The sequence below is a fragment of the Pyrenophora tritici-repentis genome, chromosome 2, assembly GCF_003171515.1.
Source record: "Pyrenophora tritici-repentis strain M4 chromosome 2, whole genome shotgun sequence".
NCBI lineage: Eukaryota > Fungi > Ascomycota > Dothideomycetes > Pleosporales > Pleosporaceae > Pyrenophora > Pyrenophora tritici-repentis.
The window spans coordinates 1,541,745-1,558,980 of NC_089391.1; the positions used below are offsets into that span (position 1 = coordinate 1,541,745).

General features: G+C 51.5%; 8 protein-coding genes across 8 annotated transcripts; 6 read left to right on the forward strand and 2 right to left on the reverse strand.

The window, feature by feature from the left end:
* Positions 1 to 968: 968 nt before the first annotated feature.
* PtrM4_060560 (Mating-C multi-domain protein) lies at positions 969 to 3,506 on the reverse strand (the record flags this gene model as incomplete). The annotated part of the gene is made up of 3 exons (XM_066105506.1): positions 969 to 1,418; positions 1,563 to 3,186; positions 3,298 to 3,506. 3 exons carry the CDS (start codon positions 3,504 to 3,506, stop codon positions 969 to 971), a joined length of 2,283 nt encoding a protein of 760 aa, XP_065964133.1.
* Positions 3,507 to 3,826: 320 nt separating this feature from the next.
* Positions 3,827 to 5,085, forward strand: PtrM4_060570 (NtpC, Archaeal-vacuolar-type H+-ATPase subunit C; the record flags this gene model as incomplete). Its single annotated transcript, XM_001932807.2, has 4 exons — positions 3,827 to 3,858; positions 3,912 to 4,000; positions 4,053 to 4,945; positions 5,002 to 5,085. 4 exons carry the CDS (start codon positions 3,827 to 3,829, stop codon positions 5,083 to 5,085), a joined length of 1,098 nt encoding a protein of 365 aa, XP_001932842.1.
* An 800-nt stretch (positions 5,086 to 5,885) lies between these two features.
* Positions 5,886 to 7,139, forward strand: PtrM4_060580 (uncharacterized protein; the record flags this gene model as incomplete). The annotated part of the gene is made up of 5 exons (XM_066105507.1): positions 5,886 to 6,078; positions 6,126 to 6,226; positions 6,272 to 6,716; positions 6,764 to 6,803; positions 6,869 to 7,139. The coding sequence occupies 5 exons, from the start codon at positions 5,886 to 5,888 to the stop codon at positions 7,137 to 7,139; spliced, it is 1,050 nt and encodes a 349-aa protein (XP_065964134.1).
* Positions 7,140 to 7,769: 630 nt separating this feature from the next.
* On the forward strand, positions 7,770 to 8,221 carry PtrM4_060590 (60S ribosomal protein eL33; the record flags this gene model as incomplete). Its single annotated transcript, XM_001932809.2, has 3 exons — positions 7,770 to 7,794; positions 7,854 to 8,057; positions 8,124 to 8,221. The coding sequence occupies 3 exons, from the start codon at positions 7,770 to 7,772 to the stop codon at positions 8,219 to 8,221; spliced, it is 327 nt and encodes a 108-aa protein (XP_001932844.1).
* Positions 8,222 to 8,737: 516 nt separating this feature from the next.
* PtrM4_060600 (mitosis protein dim1) lies at positions 8,738 to 9,169 on the forward strand (the record flags this gene model as incomplete). The annotated part of the gene is made up of 1 exon (XM_001932810.1): positions 8,738 to 9,169. One exon carries the CDS (start codon positions 8,738 to 8,740, stop codon positions 9,167 to 9,169), a length of 432 nt encoding a protein of 143 aa, XP_001932845.1.
* Positions 9,170 to 10,894: 1,725 nt separating this feature from the next.
* Positions 10,895 to 11,128, forward strand: PtrM4_060610 (putative ubiquitin protein; the record flags this gene model as incomplete). The annotated part of the gene is made up of 1 exon (XM_066105508.1): positions 10,895 to 11,128. The coding sequence occupies one exon, from the start codon at positions 10,895 to 10,897 to the stop codon at positions 11,126 to 11,128; it is 234 nt and encodes a 77-aa protein (XP_065964135.1).
* A 197-nt stretch (positions 11,129 to 11,325) lies between these two features.
* On the reverse strand, positions 11,326 to 13,125 carry PtrM4_060620 (TruA, Pseudouridylate synthase; the record flags this gene model as incomplete). Its single annotated transcript, XM_001932811.1, has 1 exon — positions 11,326 to 13,125. One exon carries the CDS (start codon positions 13,123 to 13,125, stop codon positions 11,326 to 11,328), a length of 1,800 nt encoding a protein of 599 aa, XP_001932846.1.
* Positions 13,126 to 13,924: 799 nt separating this feature from the next.
* On the forward strand, positions 13,925 to 17,200 carry PtrM4_060630 (von Willebrand domain containing protein; the record flags this gene model as incomplete). The annotated part of the gene is made up of 3 exons (XM_066105509.1): positions 13,925 to 14,149; positions 14,282 to 15,496; positions 15,548 to 17,200. 3 exons carry the CDS (start codon positions 13,925 to 13,927, stop codon positions 17,198 to 17,200), a joined length of 3,093 nt encoding a protein of 1,030 aa, XP_065964136.1.
* Between the last annotated feature and the right edge of the window lie 36 nt (positions 17,201 to 17,236).

Consider the following 17,236-nt stretch of genomic DNA (forward strand, 5'->3'; position numbering starts at 1 on the left):
TTAGCTATGGCCCGTAAGAGTAACGGCTTGGCCGTAGTGCTGTTTCTTACTGCCAAGGCTGTTGCATATGCGACCGCTGAAGCGCACTGCATGGGAAATTAAGAGAACAAGTGTTACATGGGAACACTGTTCGCGGTTCTGAAGCCATAATGAAGTTGCTTTGTTCGTTCTTTGTGTTGTAGTGGTGTTTGGTGTAGTTTGGTGTAGTAGAGGAAGTGACTGCGCCTCTGATCTGAGGCCGTAAAGATAGGAAACTTGGGTTATGGAATGAAAATATCATGAGGCCTATATAACATATAGTATTCCCAGAAGGTTTGTGGTTACGCAGAACAAAGTCACGTGCAGCTTAATGTGAGGCGCAGGCGCTTTCAAGCCACGAATGAGTCATTATTAGTCCATGCCACTCACTTCCCGTCATGAACTCTCAACGAAAGACGACTGTCAGCTAACTTCAAACGCAAGAGTCACTCGACAATCGTGCAACGAATCGTTTCCTAGTCTGCTTTGCAATTAAGTAATGAATCCTGTGCTTCTTCGACTTTCGTTCATCCAGTTCTGGAGGATGACTCCAACAACATAAACAAGAATCTCAATAAATATGCATCAAAGCGGAAAAGCATTCAGTCGATATTAAAGCTGTTCAAACACGCAACTAGGTGATACAAGAAAGAAGCAAGAAAGAATCGCTATGCTAGGCTAACCATGCGCCTACAGTGTACGGCCACGTGAGGCCGTGAGGGGTATACAGCTCATGAATCATCAATTTTGGTGCCCCGATAAACGCCAGCAAGTGGAGAAAGTAAAACAGGGGACCATATCCTACAATGGTCAAGCCAACGCAATGCTATGCAAACAATAAAAGCAACACAAAAATATAGACAAGCCCAAAGACGGAGCTTCTAACCTATTCAAACCCAGTCCAATCATGACTGGCATGTGAAAACGCCGTGATGATGCAAAAGTTGCCCTTAGGCAGAGGTCGGGCTCAGCTCTTCCTCCTCAGACTCGTAGGTGAGGGTGGCGGCTGGCCAGTCTTTAGCAAGCAGCTGCTTGAATCCGGCAGTCTGAATGAGCGCATTGTAGTCAGCCTGCTCTTCTTCGTCAAGCTCGATGGGCTGCGCTGCTGGCATATCGGCGAACATGGAAGCTACCGAATCAGTGAGATGGGCAGGAGTGGTCAAAGGCGACGGGATGCCAGCGTCTGAGAAAACGCTAGGTGAAGGATAGGTAGCTTCGCGAAGACGAGAAGGCTTGGCAGGTGTATGCTTCATGAGCCTCTGGCGTTGGCGCTCAACCTCCGCTACTGGTTGCTGACCGGCAGGGGTGGGAGGGACATCAGAGACAGGGGCAGATGGCGTCTCAGCTGAGGGTCCTCCTGGGAGTGGAGCGTGTGCGGGGACAGGGGCAGGTGGGGGCGGCTGGGTCCAAATGGGAGCGGCTTCAGCATCGGAGGTTTCGCCGTCCGCGTTGGAATCGTCGTCGTCGTCGTCGTCGTCGTCGTCGGAATACTCAAAGGAGGCACTGAAGGAGCCACCGTCAGGGTTGTGTGGGGGTGTCTTCACCTTGACAGGACTCTTGGCTGCGTCCGCCTTCCTGAGGATTTCACGATCATTCTCACGCATCTGTGCTGCAGACTCGTGACCATGAAGCTCGCGGAAGAGGTTACCACCTTCATTGTGGGAAACGGAATTGGAGAACAGGGGTGAGGGGTCAATGGCACGGCGCGGGCGGTAGTCATAGAGGGATGCGCTCTGACCATGGCTGTTGTACAGCTTTGGGGGCGTATGCGCGCTGTTGCTGGCGGCGTACTGCTCATCAATCGTGGGGATATCCTCACTGTCCATACTGGATCGGTGACTCTTCTTGGTTCTCTTAGGTTTGTGTTCGACCTCCTCGGCTTTCATGTCCAGATAGATGGCCCAGGCTGGGACTGGATCTTCATCATCCAGATCGCCAAGCGGATCACCAAAGCCAGTTTCCCAGGGTTTGGAAGATGGAAAGTGTATCAGATCCTGGAAGAGAACAGTTCCCTGCAGGCGCATGCGCTTCTCTTTGTAGTTGGGGTCATTCATCAGTTCTGGAATGACTTGTTTGGCCCATTCTTCAGCCTTGCGCTTATCTCCTGGTTCGATGCCCTTCAGCAGCACTTTCATCATGCCGTTGTTAGGCGTGCGCCTCTTCGGCGTCTTGACACGTTCACCAATAGGGGTGGGTGGGGTGGACAAGATCTCTGTGTAGGTGTTCGGGGGTGGTAGGGGCTTAGCAGTTGGAGGAGAAGGGGCCTGTGGAGAGGGTGATGGTTTAGGGGTTGAGGAGAAGAGGCGGGACTTGATGGCTGTGAAGGATCTGCTAAAAATGTTGGAGGGCGTCGCAACGGGTCGATCAGGTGTGGCTGAAGCTTCAGTGAAAGACCTCTTGGCGGATTGTGGTACGGATTGCTGTGGGGACTGCTGCAGTGAGGGCTCCGTGACCTCATCTGGACGTGCCTCACTCTCTCGGTTGAGCGATTCGACACGTACCGTCTCTTTCGCCGCATTCTCAATTTTGTGGAGAAGCGCAAGGGCGGACTCAGTACCGTTCACGAAGACGGGCTGCGCTGGTGGAGACTCAGTCACAGCTACAAGTTCACGGTCGAATTCTGAAACATAGGTGTTAGCCGGTGTACCGTAGCTAATGTTCAAAGGACTTTGCAGACGCGAGTTTCCTTGCAGGCGCGCAATCAACTCATTTTGGTGCTCAACCTGGTGCTTGAGGCGAAGGTTCTCGTTCTCATACTCAAACAGGTGCGTGTCCTTCTCAAGGAGCAACTCTGTAAGGCTCTGATTGAGAGCCTCCAAGTCTGTCACGCGCACACGAAGAAGATCAACCTCTTTATGAATCGCACTACTCTCTGGCGCGTCCATTTTAGTGTCGCTGGGGGCTGTCTCCTCATCGATGGAGGCGAAACGAAATCTGGAATGGAATCGGCGCTTACTCTTCTTGAAGAACAGACCCTCATCCTCATCGTCGTCTTCATCCTCGTTCTCGTCATTCACTGATGCTGCTACTGAAGACACCGACTTGCGTTTGTCAGAGGCCACCTTCTGTTGGCTTGCACCACGAATGCGCTTTACAGGCCTAGTCACGTCTAGGCTGCGTTGTGGTGAGGCTTCTCCCCCTGCTTCCACTACCTTGGCGCGACCAGCCCTGGTCCGCTTAGTGACAACAGGAGCTGGCGTCGTGGTGACAGTGGCCGATGTTGTTGTTGTTGTTGATTTCTTGGTTGCCGTAGTTGCGGGTGTTTGGCTTGCGCGTGACGTAGCGCGGGCCTTGGTCACTGTCTGTTCTGTCACGGTCTGCGACTCGACCTTTGTAGATGCAGCCTTGGGCTTGCGACCTCGCTTCTTGGACGGCTCTGGTGGGGGGGTTTCTTCCGATGCGCTTCGCTCGGGTGCAGGCGGTGCGGGCTCAACAGAGGCTGCCGCAGCCGCCGCGCGACGCGTTGAGCGCCGAGTAGCAGTGGACATGGTGCTGCGAACGAGGTTAGTGTGAGTGATGCGCAGCAGTTGCAGGGACTTACAAGGCAGTTGCGATGCAATTGTCAGCGATTTGGAGATGACTGGATGCGAAATGCAACTGCTTGGAGTATGATGGGATGGTTGTGGATACCGTGTGCGCTGTTGAGGAAGTGACGATGGACTTAAGAAAGTTGTCACTGCCGCTCCGGGATTGACGCTAGTGCATAAACACCCCAGCTCGGAAGGCGCGACACGGGCCACGCCTTGGCATGACGACCAAGCTGGAGCTCTGTGCCTGCAACACCAGAACCGCAGACAATATCAGCATCATGGAGGGCCTCTACTACAACGTCAAATACGGGTATGCATCTGGTCATCTTGCTTGTTCCCGGCGCATCTAACATGTTTACACAGCTACATCGAGGGCATCGTGCGCGGCTACCGCAACGCGCTGCTCACCAGCCAGAACTACAGCAACTTGACCCAGTGCGAGACCATCGACGGTACATCAGATCCAGTCGCAACTTCCCCGTCCTTGAACTGACGGTCGCGTAGATGTCAAGCTGCAACTATCCCCCGCATATGGCGACTTTCTCAACTCCTTGCCCCCGAACCCATCGACGTCCGCCCTTGCCGCGAAGACGACCGACAAGCTCGTAGCCGAGTTCCGCTACCTCCAGGCCAACGCCACCGGCTCTCTCGCCAAATTCATGGAGTATCTTACATATGGATACATGATCGACAACGTTGCGCTACTGATTACCGGTACGCTGCATGAGAGGGATACTCGGGAGTTGCTCGAGAGGTGCCATCCGCTTGGCTGGTTCGAGACTATGCCTGTGCTGTGCGTGGCGACCAACATCGAAGAATTGTACAACTCTGTCTTGATCGAAACCCCGCTTGCGCCCTACTTCAAGGGTTCCCTCAGCCACCAGGACCTCGACGAACTCAACATTGAGATTATCCGCAACACGCTGTACAAGAACTACCTGGAGGACTTCCACGAGTTTGTCAACTCAGCCTCGGACATTGCCGGAACACCGACTGCAGATGTCATGTCAGAGGTGCTTGAGTTCGAGGCCGACCGCAGGAGCATCAACATCTCTCTGAACTCATTCGGGACCGAACTCTCCAAGGCCGACAGGAAGAAGCTCTACCCTAACCTTGGGAAGCTGTACCCAGAGGGCACGCTGATGCTCTCGAGAGCCGACGATGTGGAAGGTGTACGCATCGCTGTCGAGAGTGTCGCCGACTACAAAATGTTCTTTGACCAGACGGGCCTCAGCGGCGGTGGTGGTGGTGTAGGTAACATGTCAGGTGGCGTTGGTGGTGAATCGAGGAGTTTGGAAGATCTTTTCTACCAAAAGGAGATGGAGATTTCAAAGCTCGCATTCACCCACCAATTCACCCACGCCATTGTATACGCATGGGTAAAGCTGCGCGAACAAGTACGTTGTCACCGAAAGCCATCATGGATCGGATTTGATACTAACAGCATCTGCAGGAGATCCGAAACATTACCTGGATAGCCGAGTGCATTGCGCAGAACCAGAAGGAGCGCATCGGCAACTACATCAGCGTGTTTTGAGCGAGTAGATTCTTGTAGTAACAGCATATTCGGGACCAAATATCGGGTGGCGTTGGGGTTCGGTTCGTATATCCATTTTTGTTAGTTTGACCATCTTCGTGTATGTGTCCCCGTCTGTCGCTCTCATGCATGTGCCTACGTTGTATATTCTCTTTCTCGGTTGGCGTATCGTCTTCCAGCCTCCATGTGTTGCCTCATCTCACGTCTCTCTCATATCCATCTGCACCACTTCACCTTGCCTATTACCCATTCTTGTGTAGCTGAGCCCCATCATCTGAGTGGAATCGATATACTTGGTGAAATCAACCCCACTTTCTGTAAGACGGTGTTAGCTCCTTCGCTGGACATGTTTTTCGTCCTGGCTAGGGACTTGATCAACCGCCTCAAGTCAAGCGTTTACGTCATGTCATCGATGCGAATGTAGAGTGCTTCCAGCTTCGATGTAGGCTACTGTACGTGCTTGGCGCTAGTGTTCGCTGTTCCTTTCACCTCTCATCTGTCACGGTGAAATAGCTCCTCGGTAGCAAACGAGGCGGTCCATCTTCCATTTGATGAGTGCTCTTGGACCCTGACAGTCTGACCAGTCGCGTGAGAACACAAGCTAGCCTGCGGAAATTACAAGAAATAGTCTCCTTGTTTCGCCACAATTGTCACGATAGTCACTTATCTGCCGACTCACATATCGCCTCTCAACAACTACCTCAACACACCCATTGGCGTTATTCGATTGGATCTTGCTACTTGGATAAAAGTCACGGTACCATCATCACCAGGCGCACTTCCTAGGTTTCTCTGGCGCCATGATATTCGGACTCAGCAAATACAACGGACTACTAGCCGATGCGCACGTAATTTGCTGCCTAATAGCTGGACTTGCAGTCGCCCTCCGGATCTTCTGTAAAATCCGGTATAACCAAGGCGTTCGGATAGATGACTGGTGTATCATGGCCGCGTTGATGCTATACTATACTGCAGCCGGAGTGGCGATACATGGCAAGTCTCTTAATTTTCCGACTAAGCAAACTTACTAATCTTTACAGCGAGTATCATGACTTTCGGAAGACTGTCTCAATCGGAAATGATTAAGATGATGTATCGACAACCATCGCGGTTCGCCCAAGTTCTACCAAGCTATCGTCGGGTCCGTATTGTATTCGTCAAGAGTCGACTCTGCTAATCATCCCAGTTGATATTCTGGGCTTTGGCGCCTGCTGCATTCGCACAGTTCGCATGCAAGATGTCCATCCTGCTCTTCTATCGGCGCATCTTCTTCATCTCCGACCGCTACCGCATGGTCTCATTGGTCCTGATGATATTCACGATAATCTGGTTTCTCATAATCGTGGTAGTGGTTCTGTTCATTTGCAGGCCTTCTCTCAACTTCTGGGACGACAAGGGAACACCCGTGAGCCAATGTGTGCATTGGCAGGCCTTTGCGTACTCCATGCTCATTGTCGATATGGTGATTGATGTTTTCATCCTGGTCTTACCCATCCGTACGGCTATGAAGTTACATCTGCCGCGTAAGAACAGGATTGCTGTGGCAGGAATATTCGCTTTAGGAGGTTTCGTTGTCATCACCAACGTCATACGAATCGTGTTTATGCATCTTCATGTGGAGGATGGAGAAAGTAAGACACTTGATATAATGAGCGCACATCTCGCTAAGCATTTCCAGTATTGTTCAACAAAGCGGAGCTCTGGACTAGCATTCATCTGTAAGTACCTCTCTACCTAGGTAGTATGACCAGCTTGAGATTCATTCACTGATGCCGCGATCAAGGGCCACTGCCATACTCTGTGCCAGCATGCCAATCTACAAATCGCTCTGGAATTCCATATCGATAGGGATCGGCGGAAAATGTTTTCGCTTCGTTGACAAGGTCAGCCCGTGTTCGACTTTCAACAAGAGACAGTCCGCCGCCTCGGCACATGCTTTGCAAGAAGTGGAACCAAAGCCGGCTTCTCCGAGGGATACGAGGTTGACATGGAATATCAATACAGTCTCAGGAGCGTCAGGGACATCTCTGCAGGGGCACCTTCTATACCCATGATTCAGGGCTGATGTATTCAGTGGGCTAAGATCTGTGGTTTGGGTAAGCACCAGGCGGAAAAGACAGGCGGAGAACGGCATTGACGATGATAAGTCTGTGAGCGATACTAGCTAATGACTTTCACTCATAGATCCGTCTGGCAAGGAAAGCCTTGAGAATTATCCAAAGAGAACAGTTCTCCAATTTCTAGCTTCGAGCTGCAGACTAAATGTCGATATGAAGCCTACGTGTGTGGTTCCGTCTTCACCCCAAGGCATCCAGAAGTCAGATACGTTCGAATAAACGTTACACTGCGAGAATACATGAGCCCTGTTAGTACACGAAAAGTAGCAAAAGTGTTCTTTGGATACTTCAATTGGCCAAGGAATTGGCCAAGTAGACAACTGCATTAATGCCATGATAATCCGACTGGGATTGTAACATGATGAGGTTGTGTACAAGCAATCCCGCCTCCCATAGATGTGGAGCACATTGTAGGGATTTAGGCACCGTCCCTCGTACCAGGATATTACATAATCACCTTGCCGAATACGCACATGAATTACGAGCATCCACCAGCCGGTAAAGTCCACAACGCCGAACTTTCGCAACAACACACTCTCCAACAAACCGCTGCACCAATTCCCCAAAATGACCACCGAAAAGAGCCACCGCCGTAAGCAAACCCTGCTCATCGCATCCAAAAGAACCTCATTACTGACTACCCAACCTCAGTCTATGTCAAGGGCCGCCACATCAGCTACCAGCGCGGCAAGCGCAACACAAACCCCAACGTTAGCCTCCTCTCGCTCGAGGGCGTCGACAGCAACGAGGATGCGCAGTGGTACCTTGGAAAGCGCGTTGCGTACATCTACCGGGCTCCCAGCAGCAAGGCCGAGGGACCAAGGGTTATCTGGGGCAAGATCCGCAGGACACATGGTGCGTACATGCAAATATACTGTTGGTTAGGGATATTTGGGGCAATGGCTAATTTTCTGGGGATAGGCAACTCGGGTGTTGTGCGCGCTTCCTTCAGGAGCAACCTCCCTCCCAAGTCGTTTGGTGCTAGTGTCAGGGTTATGATGTATCCTAGCACTGTCTAGGTGTGAGACTCATGAGAGTGAGCATACATCGGCGTAAAATGGGTGCATTGGGACCGGAGTTCAGGCGATTATACCATGGGACATCATGATGGCTCGAGGCAGTCATGGGACAGACTACTGTAAATTACAACAATACAATGAGTGAAATGTCAACATCATGTACTGTGAGATTGTAATCTGAGAAGTGTGAGTTGCGGTGTTGGTTGAATGGTTGCGGTGGGGCTTTCCGCGAACATTCTAGATCACGCGACGCGGCGGCGGCCTTGCAGCTGGTAAAGTTATAGAGCGCCCCACGCCTCTCGACACTACTTCGCAACCCGGCGCATACGTATAATCACGACAACTGTTTCACGCACAAACCATATAGATCTTTGACCGCAAAAGCTAGAACTATAATCGCTGTTCAAAGCCTCACGCTACAACCGCGCAACCGCGCAACCGCCCGATCGCCGCTGAACTGCCCGGATCTGCGAACCTCAATCCCAACTTCTCACCGTCCTACACACAACCCAAACCATGGGCTCCGTCGTCCTCCCTCACCTGCGCACAGGCTGGCACGTCGACCAAGCCATCCTCAGCGAAGAAGACCGCCTCGTCCTCATCCGCTTCGGCCGCGACTCGGACCCGGACTGCATGTCGCAAGACGAAGTGCTCTACAAGATCGCCGATCGGGTCAAGAACTTCTGCGCCATCTACCTGTGCGACCTAGACGAAGTGCCCGACTTCAAAGCCATGTACGAGCTCTACGACCCGTGTACCGTCATGTTCTTCTTCCGCAACAAGCACATGATGTGCGATTTTGGGACGGGTAACAACAACAAGTTGAACTGGGTGCTCGAGGATAAGCAGGAGTTTGTGGATATTATTGAGACTGTTTATCGGGGCGCGAAGAAGGGGCGTGGTTTGGTGGTTAGTCCTAAGGATTACTCGACTAGGTACAGGTATTAGTCAAGATGATTTGGGCACGATATTTATCTGGGTTGGATGGATGGCGGTATGAGCTTATCCTCTGGCGAGCAACTAGAAACAGCTCGGGGGTTAATTGATCGGTCTGGATCTGCCAGTATGGGAGCCGTATGGATCGAGAAAGCTGTAATGCAAGCTGGCGCATCACGAACCTAAAGGTATGGTCACGCTATGACGGCAATGATACAAGAACATTTGCTTATTACATCCTTCAGAAGTTGATCGCAACCTTGGTGATGCACACGATGGCGTTTCACACGCTGTCTATTTTGTCCTTTTCTCCCGTTTCCCCAACACGTGCCTTCTCTCTATCACCCTCCCACAGACTCCCCCTCACCCCTCTCCAAACCACCTCCAATACATCCCGTCTCGGCAGCAATGTCGGAAAAACGACAACGACTTCTCCCTCGCCTTCTACCACAATCATGAGGTAGAATCTCACTTCAAACCCCTTGAACGCCTCATGTATGAAGATATCCTGGATACTGGTCGTGGGTATAAAGCGCGTTGTAGGCGCCTGGAGGTATGTAGAAGACGTGGTTGACGTTTGAACACCGAGGCCTCGAAGCATAGTCAGGGATTCTTCTGTCGGGGTGTTAATCATAGGATAGACGGCAAAGACTCAACAGCAACGTACCCGTGTATGCACGACGAAACACCAGAAAAACTATAAGCCATGCACCAGGTGTCAGATACCGCCATTGACAACCTTGTACCAACTTCATTACACGTCCTTCCCCCTCACTCCCGAGGATCAGGGCCAAGTAGCCCAGAGACTGTGTATTCCAAACTCGCCATTTCGCCCATAGTGCCAATATACTCGCTAGTCCGAACAGTACCCTTGCAAGGATTCCTGCATAGTAATTCACGCGTGCAGGAAGCGTCTTGGGCACTGGTCGTGTTGAGACAGTGTAAGTGATTGTTGACGATGTGGGTTGGAGGATGTGCAGAGTTTGTGCGGGAGGGGAATTGAGACGGTGGACGAGGCTTGGCATTTTTACTATCGATGCGGATAAAGCATCATCTGAGCAACAGTGGATGATAACCAACGCCGGGATGTGGGGGCTACGCTTTCGTATTGGAGTTCCTAGAGATGAGAAAAAGGTGGGCACACGCGATGCCGACTCGCGCGTAAGGGCGGCTTATCGATAAGCAGCATCCTTAGCTCACGTTTTCTATAGCTGCCTTGCCTCAACCACAACCATAATACTCCACACTTGCGCATAACCTCCCACCTACCTTACCAACCCCAGTTCCTACATCTCGTCAAGCATCAGCCTACCCGTCATGGACTCCGAGCGCCCAGCACCGACAAAACGAGAACGTTCGCGCTCACCCCGTCGGTCGCGCTCACCTGCGTCACGCAAACCCAAAAACTACAGCGGCCTCAAGTTCAAAGGCGACAGCGACCGACGCGGTCCAGATCGTTCCGAGAGAAGGAGAGACGACAGAGATAGGAATGTTCCTCGTGATATGGACAGGAGGCCCAAGAGACGACGCGACGACGATCGCAGCCACGGCGACCGCGAAAGGCGACCCCGACACGATGACGGCGGAAGACGACGAGATTACTCCAGAGACAGGGACAGCAGACGACGAGACGGTTCGCGCGACCGAAGACCCCGCGACTCTGACCGTCCGCGTGAGTCCAAGCCTCGTGAGCCAAAGAAAACAGCCACCGCTGCTCCGTCTGTGCCATCAGAACCCATGATCCTAGTTACTATTAACGACCGTTTGGGCACAAAGACTCAGGTTCCTTGTCTGCCTAGCGATCCTATTAAGCTGCTGAAGGCGATGGTGGCGGCGAAGATTGGAAGGCCGGTGCATGAGATTATGCTTAAGAGGCAGGGGGAGAGGCCGTTTCACGATAATCTCACTTGTGCGGATTATGCGATTAGTAATGGGGTTCAGATTGATTTGGAGTTGAACACTGGGGATTAGGTTGGGGTGGGATGGAGAGTTGGGACTGTGGGATTATCTATGGCAGGGATGGGTGGGATGTGGAGGATGGAAAATATGATACCCGGAAAAGTCTATCTTGTTTGGTCGAAGAAAGCATCGAATAGTGTGGGAATAAAACGCGGCATATGAATGCAAACAAATCGATATTTTGCACATATTCTACACACCCGCACCACCTACTCATCCCCGTCCTCTTCTTTCGCCTTTAGCGTCCCAGCGTCAATCCCCTTCCTCATCCTATACCGCTCATTAACTACTTCTACACTCTCCTGTCTCTCCCTCTCAAGCAGGTTTGTATAATTCCCCTTTGCCCTCCCTATATCCCCACCATCAAACACCCTCGGTCCACCCTTCGCAATCCCCACCGTCTGCTCCTCCACCTCCATCTCCTTATCCAGCGTCGACGAACCCAGCCTCGCAATCTTATCGAGCAAAAGTGCAGCAAGTGTTTCATCGATTTTATTCCCCCGCCACATCTCCCACACATCATCCACCACACCGCCGCGACCCCACTTGCCCCTGCCCATGGAACTAGGTCCTGTACCGGATTTTGACAGACCCTTGGCTTTGGGATCCATACCGCCTTCGTCACCGATGTAGACCCAGTTTAACCGGTCTTGGTACCCGTGCTGGCGCTCCTCTGAACTCTGCACTTCGTCTGCGTGGGGGAAGATGCAGTCCCACAGGACGAGGGGCGCATCCGATGCCATTTCATACTTCGGCCGCGTGGGGTTAGCTTCAATGTCGAGGAGTTGGGGGATGATATCCGGGGACTCTAGACCCTGGCCTATGAGGAACAAGACTGCAATCAAGGAGCGGACTTGATGCCACAAGAACGCCGAGCCATGCAGCGTAAAAGAATACAATTTCGGTGCTTCACTCGCAGGAAGCCCTGGTGCTGTGAGCGCGGGGTGCGACAGAAATGCTGGAACAGACAAGGGCGAGACTTCCTCGATATCGGCGTGGAAGATGCGACGTTGGAAGTTTGTAAGTTGCTTACTTGCGTCGATTTTACAGAAGTTGCGGAAGTCGTGTAGGCCGACGAGGTGTGCGCAGCCTTGCTTCATGGCGTTGATATCGAGCCAGCCTTCGCGCATGGCCTGTGGGGGCGTGCTGGACGTGTTGTAGCGTCCGCTGGAACCGGGGACGGGCGCGAAACAAGGGTTCGTGAAGAAGTACTTGTAGCGGCGCTCTTTGCAGGAGAAGCGTGCGCTGAAATCTGCGGGTGGGTTGGGACACCAGGCGTAGACGCGGATGTCGGGGGGTAGGACACGGTTCAGGAGTTGGATGTAGGGGAGTTCGTCGGTGAGGTCGTTGAAGGGTTTTGGTGGGGGTTTGGAGTCGCTGCTTGGAGATGATGGTGGACTTTCCTCTTCATTTGTCTCTGGAGTCTCTTCTGGAGATTGAGGAGCCTTTGGTAGTGGTTTGTTACTTCGAACTCTTACACCGATGACCTGTCCAAAGGCACTGACACCTCGATCTGTACGTCCACACTTTGAGTACTCGCAGCCATCCCAGTTTACATCTGCACCTTCCCTATCCCATCTTGCAAATGTCTTTCTGTCTATCCTTTCATAACTCTCTGTTTCACCTCCGGCTGTTGGTATAGGGGTTATTAACCGCGTCTTGACTAGCGCCTTCCAAAGTTCTTCTTCAATCGTTGGCAGTGGCGTAGTGTTGTTCTTGTGATGCTCGAATCCATTATATTTCTGGCCAAGATAGGCAAATTTCAATGCAATTAGCCGGGTGTCGTATTTGGAAGCATCAAATGCCTTTGGTGGCGGCCTAGTGGCTCTACGAACCTCAAATGGCTTTTTAGATTCTGTTGGCGGGGTTTCCTGCTCGTTGGATGACAGCGATGAAGTCGGTTCACCATCACTTATCGGTATTCCCTGCGCATTATCTCCCAAGCGCTTCTCCAACTCTTTGATTTTTGCAATTAATTGCTGATGCGACCATTTCTCGTATCCCGCCATTCTTTCTTCCTTGCCATGCGCTTCACGGATTTGCACACGTCGCGGGACTCTAGAGAGCTTGTGAAAAGCACGTTTGGAGCAGAATAACCGGTGAAGCGAAAGCTGAAACTCTGGAAAAGCGTGGGGTAGCAGCCCTCGCATTATCGGATGCCATGATGGATGACTCTCATCGTAATTTTTGGCGTGCAGCCTGACGTTCAGGGTCCAGCCCTTCTAGCCGAGGGTGGCATGGTGGATCGACGACCCCACGTTGAGGCTGTGTCGCCGCATGCCATCTGCCTCTCTTCGACCATTCCAGACACAACTACGGCTTCACATGCCAACGATGGAGTACCGTACAAGCAGTACGCGTTCAAATATTGGATACGACGTCACTCCAATAAAGTGCCATTCCAGATTGTATCTTTTCGAGAGCATACGAACGCCACTACAGCAATCACAGCATGTTACTTGCTGGTCTGTTTAGGACGGGTGCTGATTGTGTATCATGTTCCATTGGATTTTAGTAAAAAGCTCCGCTTCTCGTACTCTGCACGAATCATGAGACAGCATGAGCTGAGGTAACCGTGCAAGGCTCCCATTTCAGCTAGGCAGACACCAGGCACCACCATGTAGTGGCTATATCTAAAGACGCTGGGAGTCTTCCTTGTTTCCAAGCAAACACGATCAAATCTCATCTCAGTTCGAACGAGAACTTCTGAAATTCAATAAAGTTCCACTTTTCATCTACTTTGAAACTACACATTTCCTATCCTATCTACCCTACAAGCCGCGTTATAACCTTGCCCTCTTCGCCAACATGTTCCAACACCAATCAGTGTCACATTACACGAGCGGTCTGTATTATCGCGGCCAGCCCAATGGATGGCGTCAGGAGAAGAACTTCCTTCCCCAAGTTCAAATGGAAGCACATGCCACAATCCTCACAACCACCTCACGAACAGTGCTTACACAGACCTTCGTCAACCCATCGACTGAGAAAGGCATCCGGGAATGCCGATATATGTTCCCGCTCTACAATGGAGTCAGTGTTGTGGGCTTCACATGCCATATTGGAGAGCGAACTATAGTGGGCGAAGTGAAGGAGAAGGAGAAGGCGAGGGCTGTATATCAAGAAGCAACCGCGAGGGGTGAGGCAGCTGGTTTACTTGAACAGTTACCAGATGCTTCTGATGTTTTCACGACTACTGTTGGTAACATCCCACCCAGAGCAAAGGTTGTCATCAAAATCACGTACCTTGGCGAGTTGAAGCACGATATGGAAGTTGACGGCATCCGGTTCACCATTCCAACCTTCATCTGCCCGCGCTATGGCTCATACCCTGGAGTCTTGCGTACAACTCCCGCCACTAATGCCATGGGTGGTAGCATCTCGATTACTGTCGACGCAGAGATGGCAGACGGATCCTTCATTCAAAAGATGCAGTCACCAACCCACCCAATCGCCATGACCATGGGCACAACTTCAGTTGCTCCAAATGCAGAGCCCACAATGACAAAAGCCTCTGCAACACTTACCCTTGGAACCGCGGAGCTGGAGACTGACTTTGTCTTGCAAATCATCGCAAAGAACACTGGAACCCCAAAAGCCATCATCGAGAACCATCCGACCATCGCCAATCACAGAGCTCTGATGGCTACTCTAGTACCAAAGTTCTCACTTCGCCCTGAAACCCCCGAGATCGTGTTCGTATGCGATCGCAGCGGAAGCATGCAAACCGCAATAGATCTTGCCAAACAAGCACTCCAGGTTTTCTTAAAATCGCTTCCCATTGGTGTCAAGTTCAACATATGTTCTTTCGGCAACACGCACTCTTTCCTTTGGCCTAAGAGCGTCACATATAGTCAAGAGACGCTTGACCTGGCTATCAATCATGTGAATAGCATGACGGCTAATTATGGCGGCACAGAGATGCTACAGCCACTGCAAGCAACGATCGAGAATCGATACAAAGACATGGCGCTTGACATCATGTTGCTCACCGACGGCGAGATCTGGCGCCAACAACAACTCTTCTCATACCTCAATCAATCCGTTTTGGAAAGTAAGGATCCAATCCGGGTCTTCACTTTGGGAGTTGGAATGGGAGTATCGCATGCGCTCATCGAAGGTATAGCCAAAGCAGGAAATGGCTTCTCGCAGACAGTTGGCGATGGCGAGAAGATGGATAAGAAGATTGTCCGAATGTTGAAGGGAGCGTTATCTCCGCATATTACCGACTACACTCTCGAAGTCAAGTACGGTAACAGGGACCTGTCGAAACCTCCTAGCGATGATGATATGGATGATTTCGAGATCATTGAGAAGGTTGTTGATAGTCTCAAGGTGAAGCTCGATCTAGAGGAAGAGGAAACAGGCCCTGAGAAGACTGTGAGTTTGAGTCCACGAAGCATGCAAAGTATTTTCACTTACAATGGCCAGCAACAACCCATATCCCTATTCGATCCGGCCGCTGATCCCGATGAAGAGGGTCCTGTAGCACACGATGAGACGGGTGAACAACGATACGCGCACCTCCCCAGTATTCCTGTACCAAAGATTATACAAGCGCCACAGCAGATACCTTCACTATTTGCTTTCAACAGAACGACAGTATATCTCCTGTTGGACCCCGAAGCTCTGCAAGCAACACCTCAGTCTGTTATTCTACGCGGAACGAGCGTCCAAGGACCGCTTGAGCTCGAGATTCCTATCCAGATTCTCGATACACCCGGTGAAACCATCCATCAACTTGCCGCCAAGAAAGCCATTTCCGAGCTGGAACAAGGCCGCGGATGGACTTCACAAGCGAAAGATGAATCAGACGTTCTAATCAAGACGAAGTTCGAAGGTCGCTATGAAAACATGGTTGAACGAGAGGCTGTACGATTGGGCGTGCAGTTTCAGGTTGGCGGGAAATGGTGTTCCTTTGTTGCCGTAGAGGCGAAGAAGGGCGGTGCTGAAGAGCAGGATAGTAAAACTAAGGACTGGGAGTGGCTAGAAGACGAGCCTGTTGTGAACCCGCAATCTCAGCAACATCAAGTCTTTAACCCTTTCCCCCGCAATTCCGGAACGGGTCCCATGAACCAGCCATCACCAAGCCTATTCGCACAGCGATCTAGTGGGCCAACACAACCCATGGTTAGCAACGCTCCTGTCGCCTCCTGTATGCTGTTCGGCTCTGCTCCTACCGCCGCGCAATCTGCCACTCAAGTAGCACAACAACATCAGGTGCATAACATTAGTTCTTGGCTATTCGGTGCTCCACCCAGTAACACTTACGCTACCATGATTGATGCTGCAGCATGTTATGACCCAACCATCACTGACGACTTTTTCGGCTCCTCTAGTCCTTCCACGCATGCTTCTGTGCAGCAATCAAACAGCGCCTTTCATTCTGTGCAACCTGCTAGTCAGCTAATTGGTGCTTCGGGAAGTCACTCTAGCAATTCAGCTGCTTTTGGGCAGGCAGCGAGCTCCGGGGCCAATAGCTCCGGTGCGTCGTATGCTATGAATCACTCAGGTCCGCAGCAACAACCGAAAAGCCATGCTCAAACTTTGCAAGACTATCAGATGGGACTCATGGTACTCCACCAGGATAACCCAAGGCGTTTGAAGATGACAAAAATGAAAGACGCATCACCCCCTAACATGCGACGGGGAGTATCAGACCTGCATATGGGATGGGAGGACCCAAAGACATCCACGTTCGCTCATTCTTCCGCACCTACTCTTCCTCCTTTCACCTCTCCAGTGGCTGTAGTGGCTCCAGTGGTCGCCCTAATCGGCGAACCACTCCTCCACCATCTCATTTCTCTACAGACTTTCGCAGGCTCTTGGGCTTACGACTCATCGTTGTTCAAGTGCCTTGGTTTGGACGAGACGACCGTGAAATCTCGTATTCCTACTGGCGTGAATCAGACAGCATTTGCTACTGCGCTTGTGATTGCAGTATTTGAGGAAAGATTGGGTGAATGGGAGGGTAGTTGGGAGCTGATCGTTGAGAAAGCGAGGGCGTTGCTGGAGAGTAAGGTCGGAGGTACGGCGAGGGCGGAGGAGATTATTGAGAGGGCGAAGGAGGTGTTGAAAAATTGAGCTCGGATTCGGGTATGAGAGACTAATTTGGTGGTG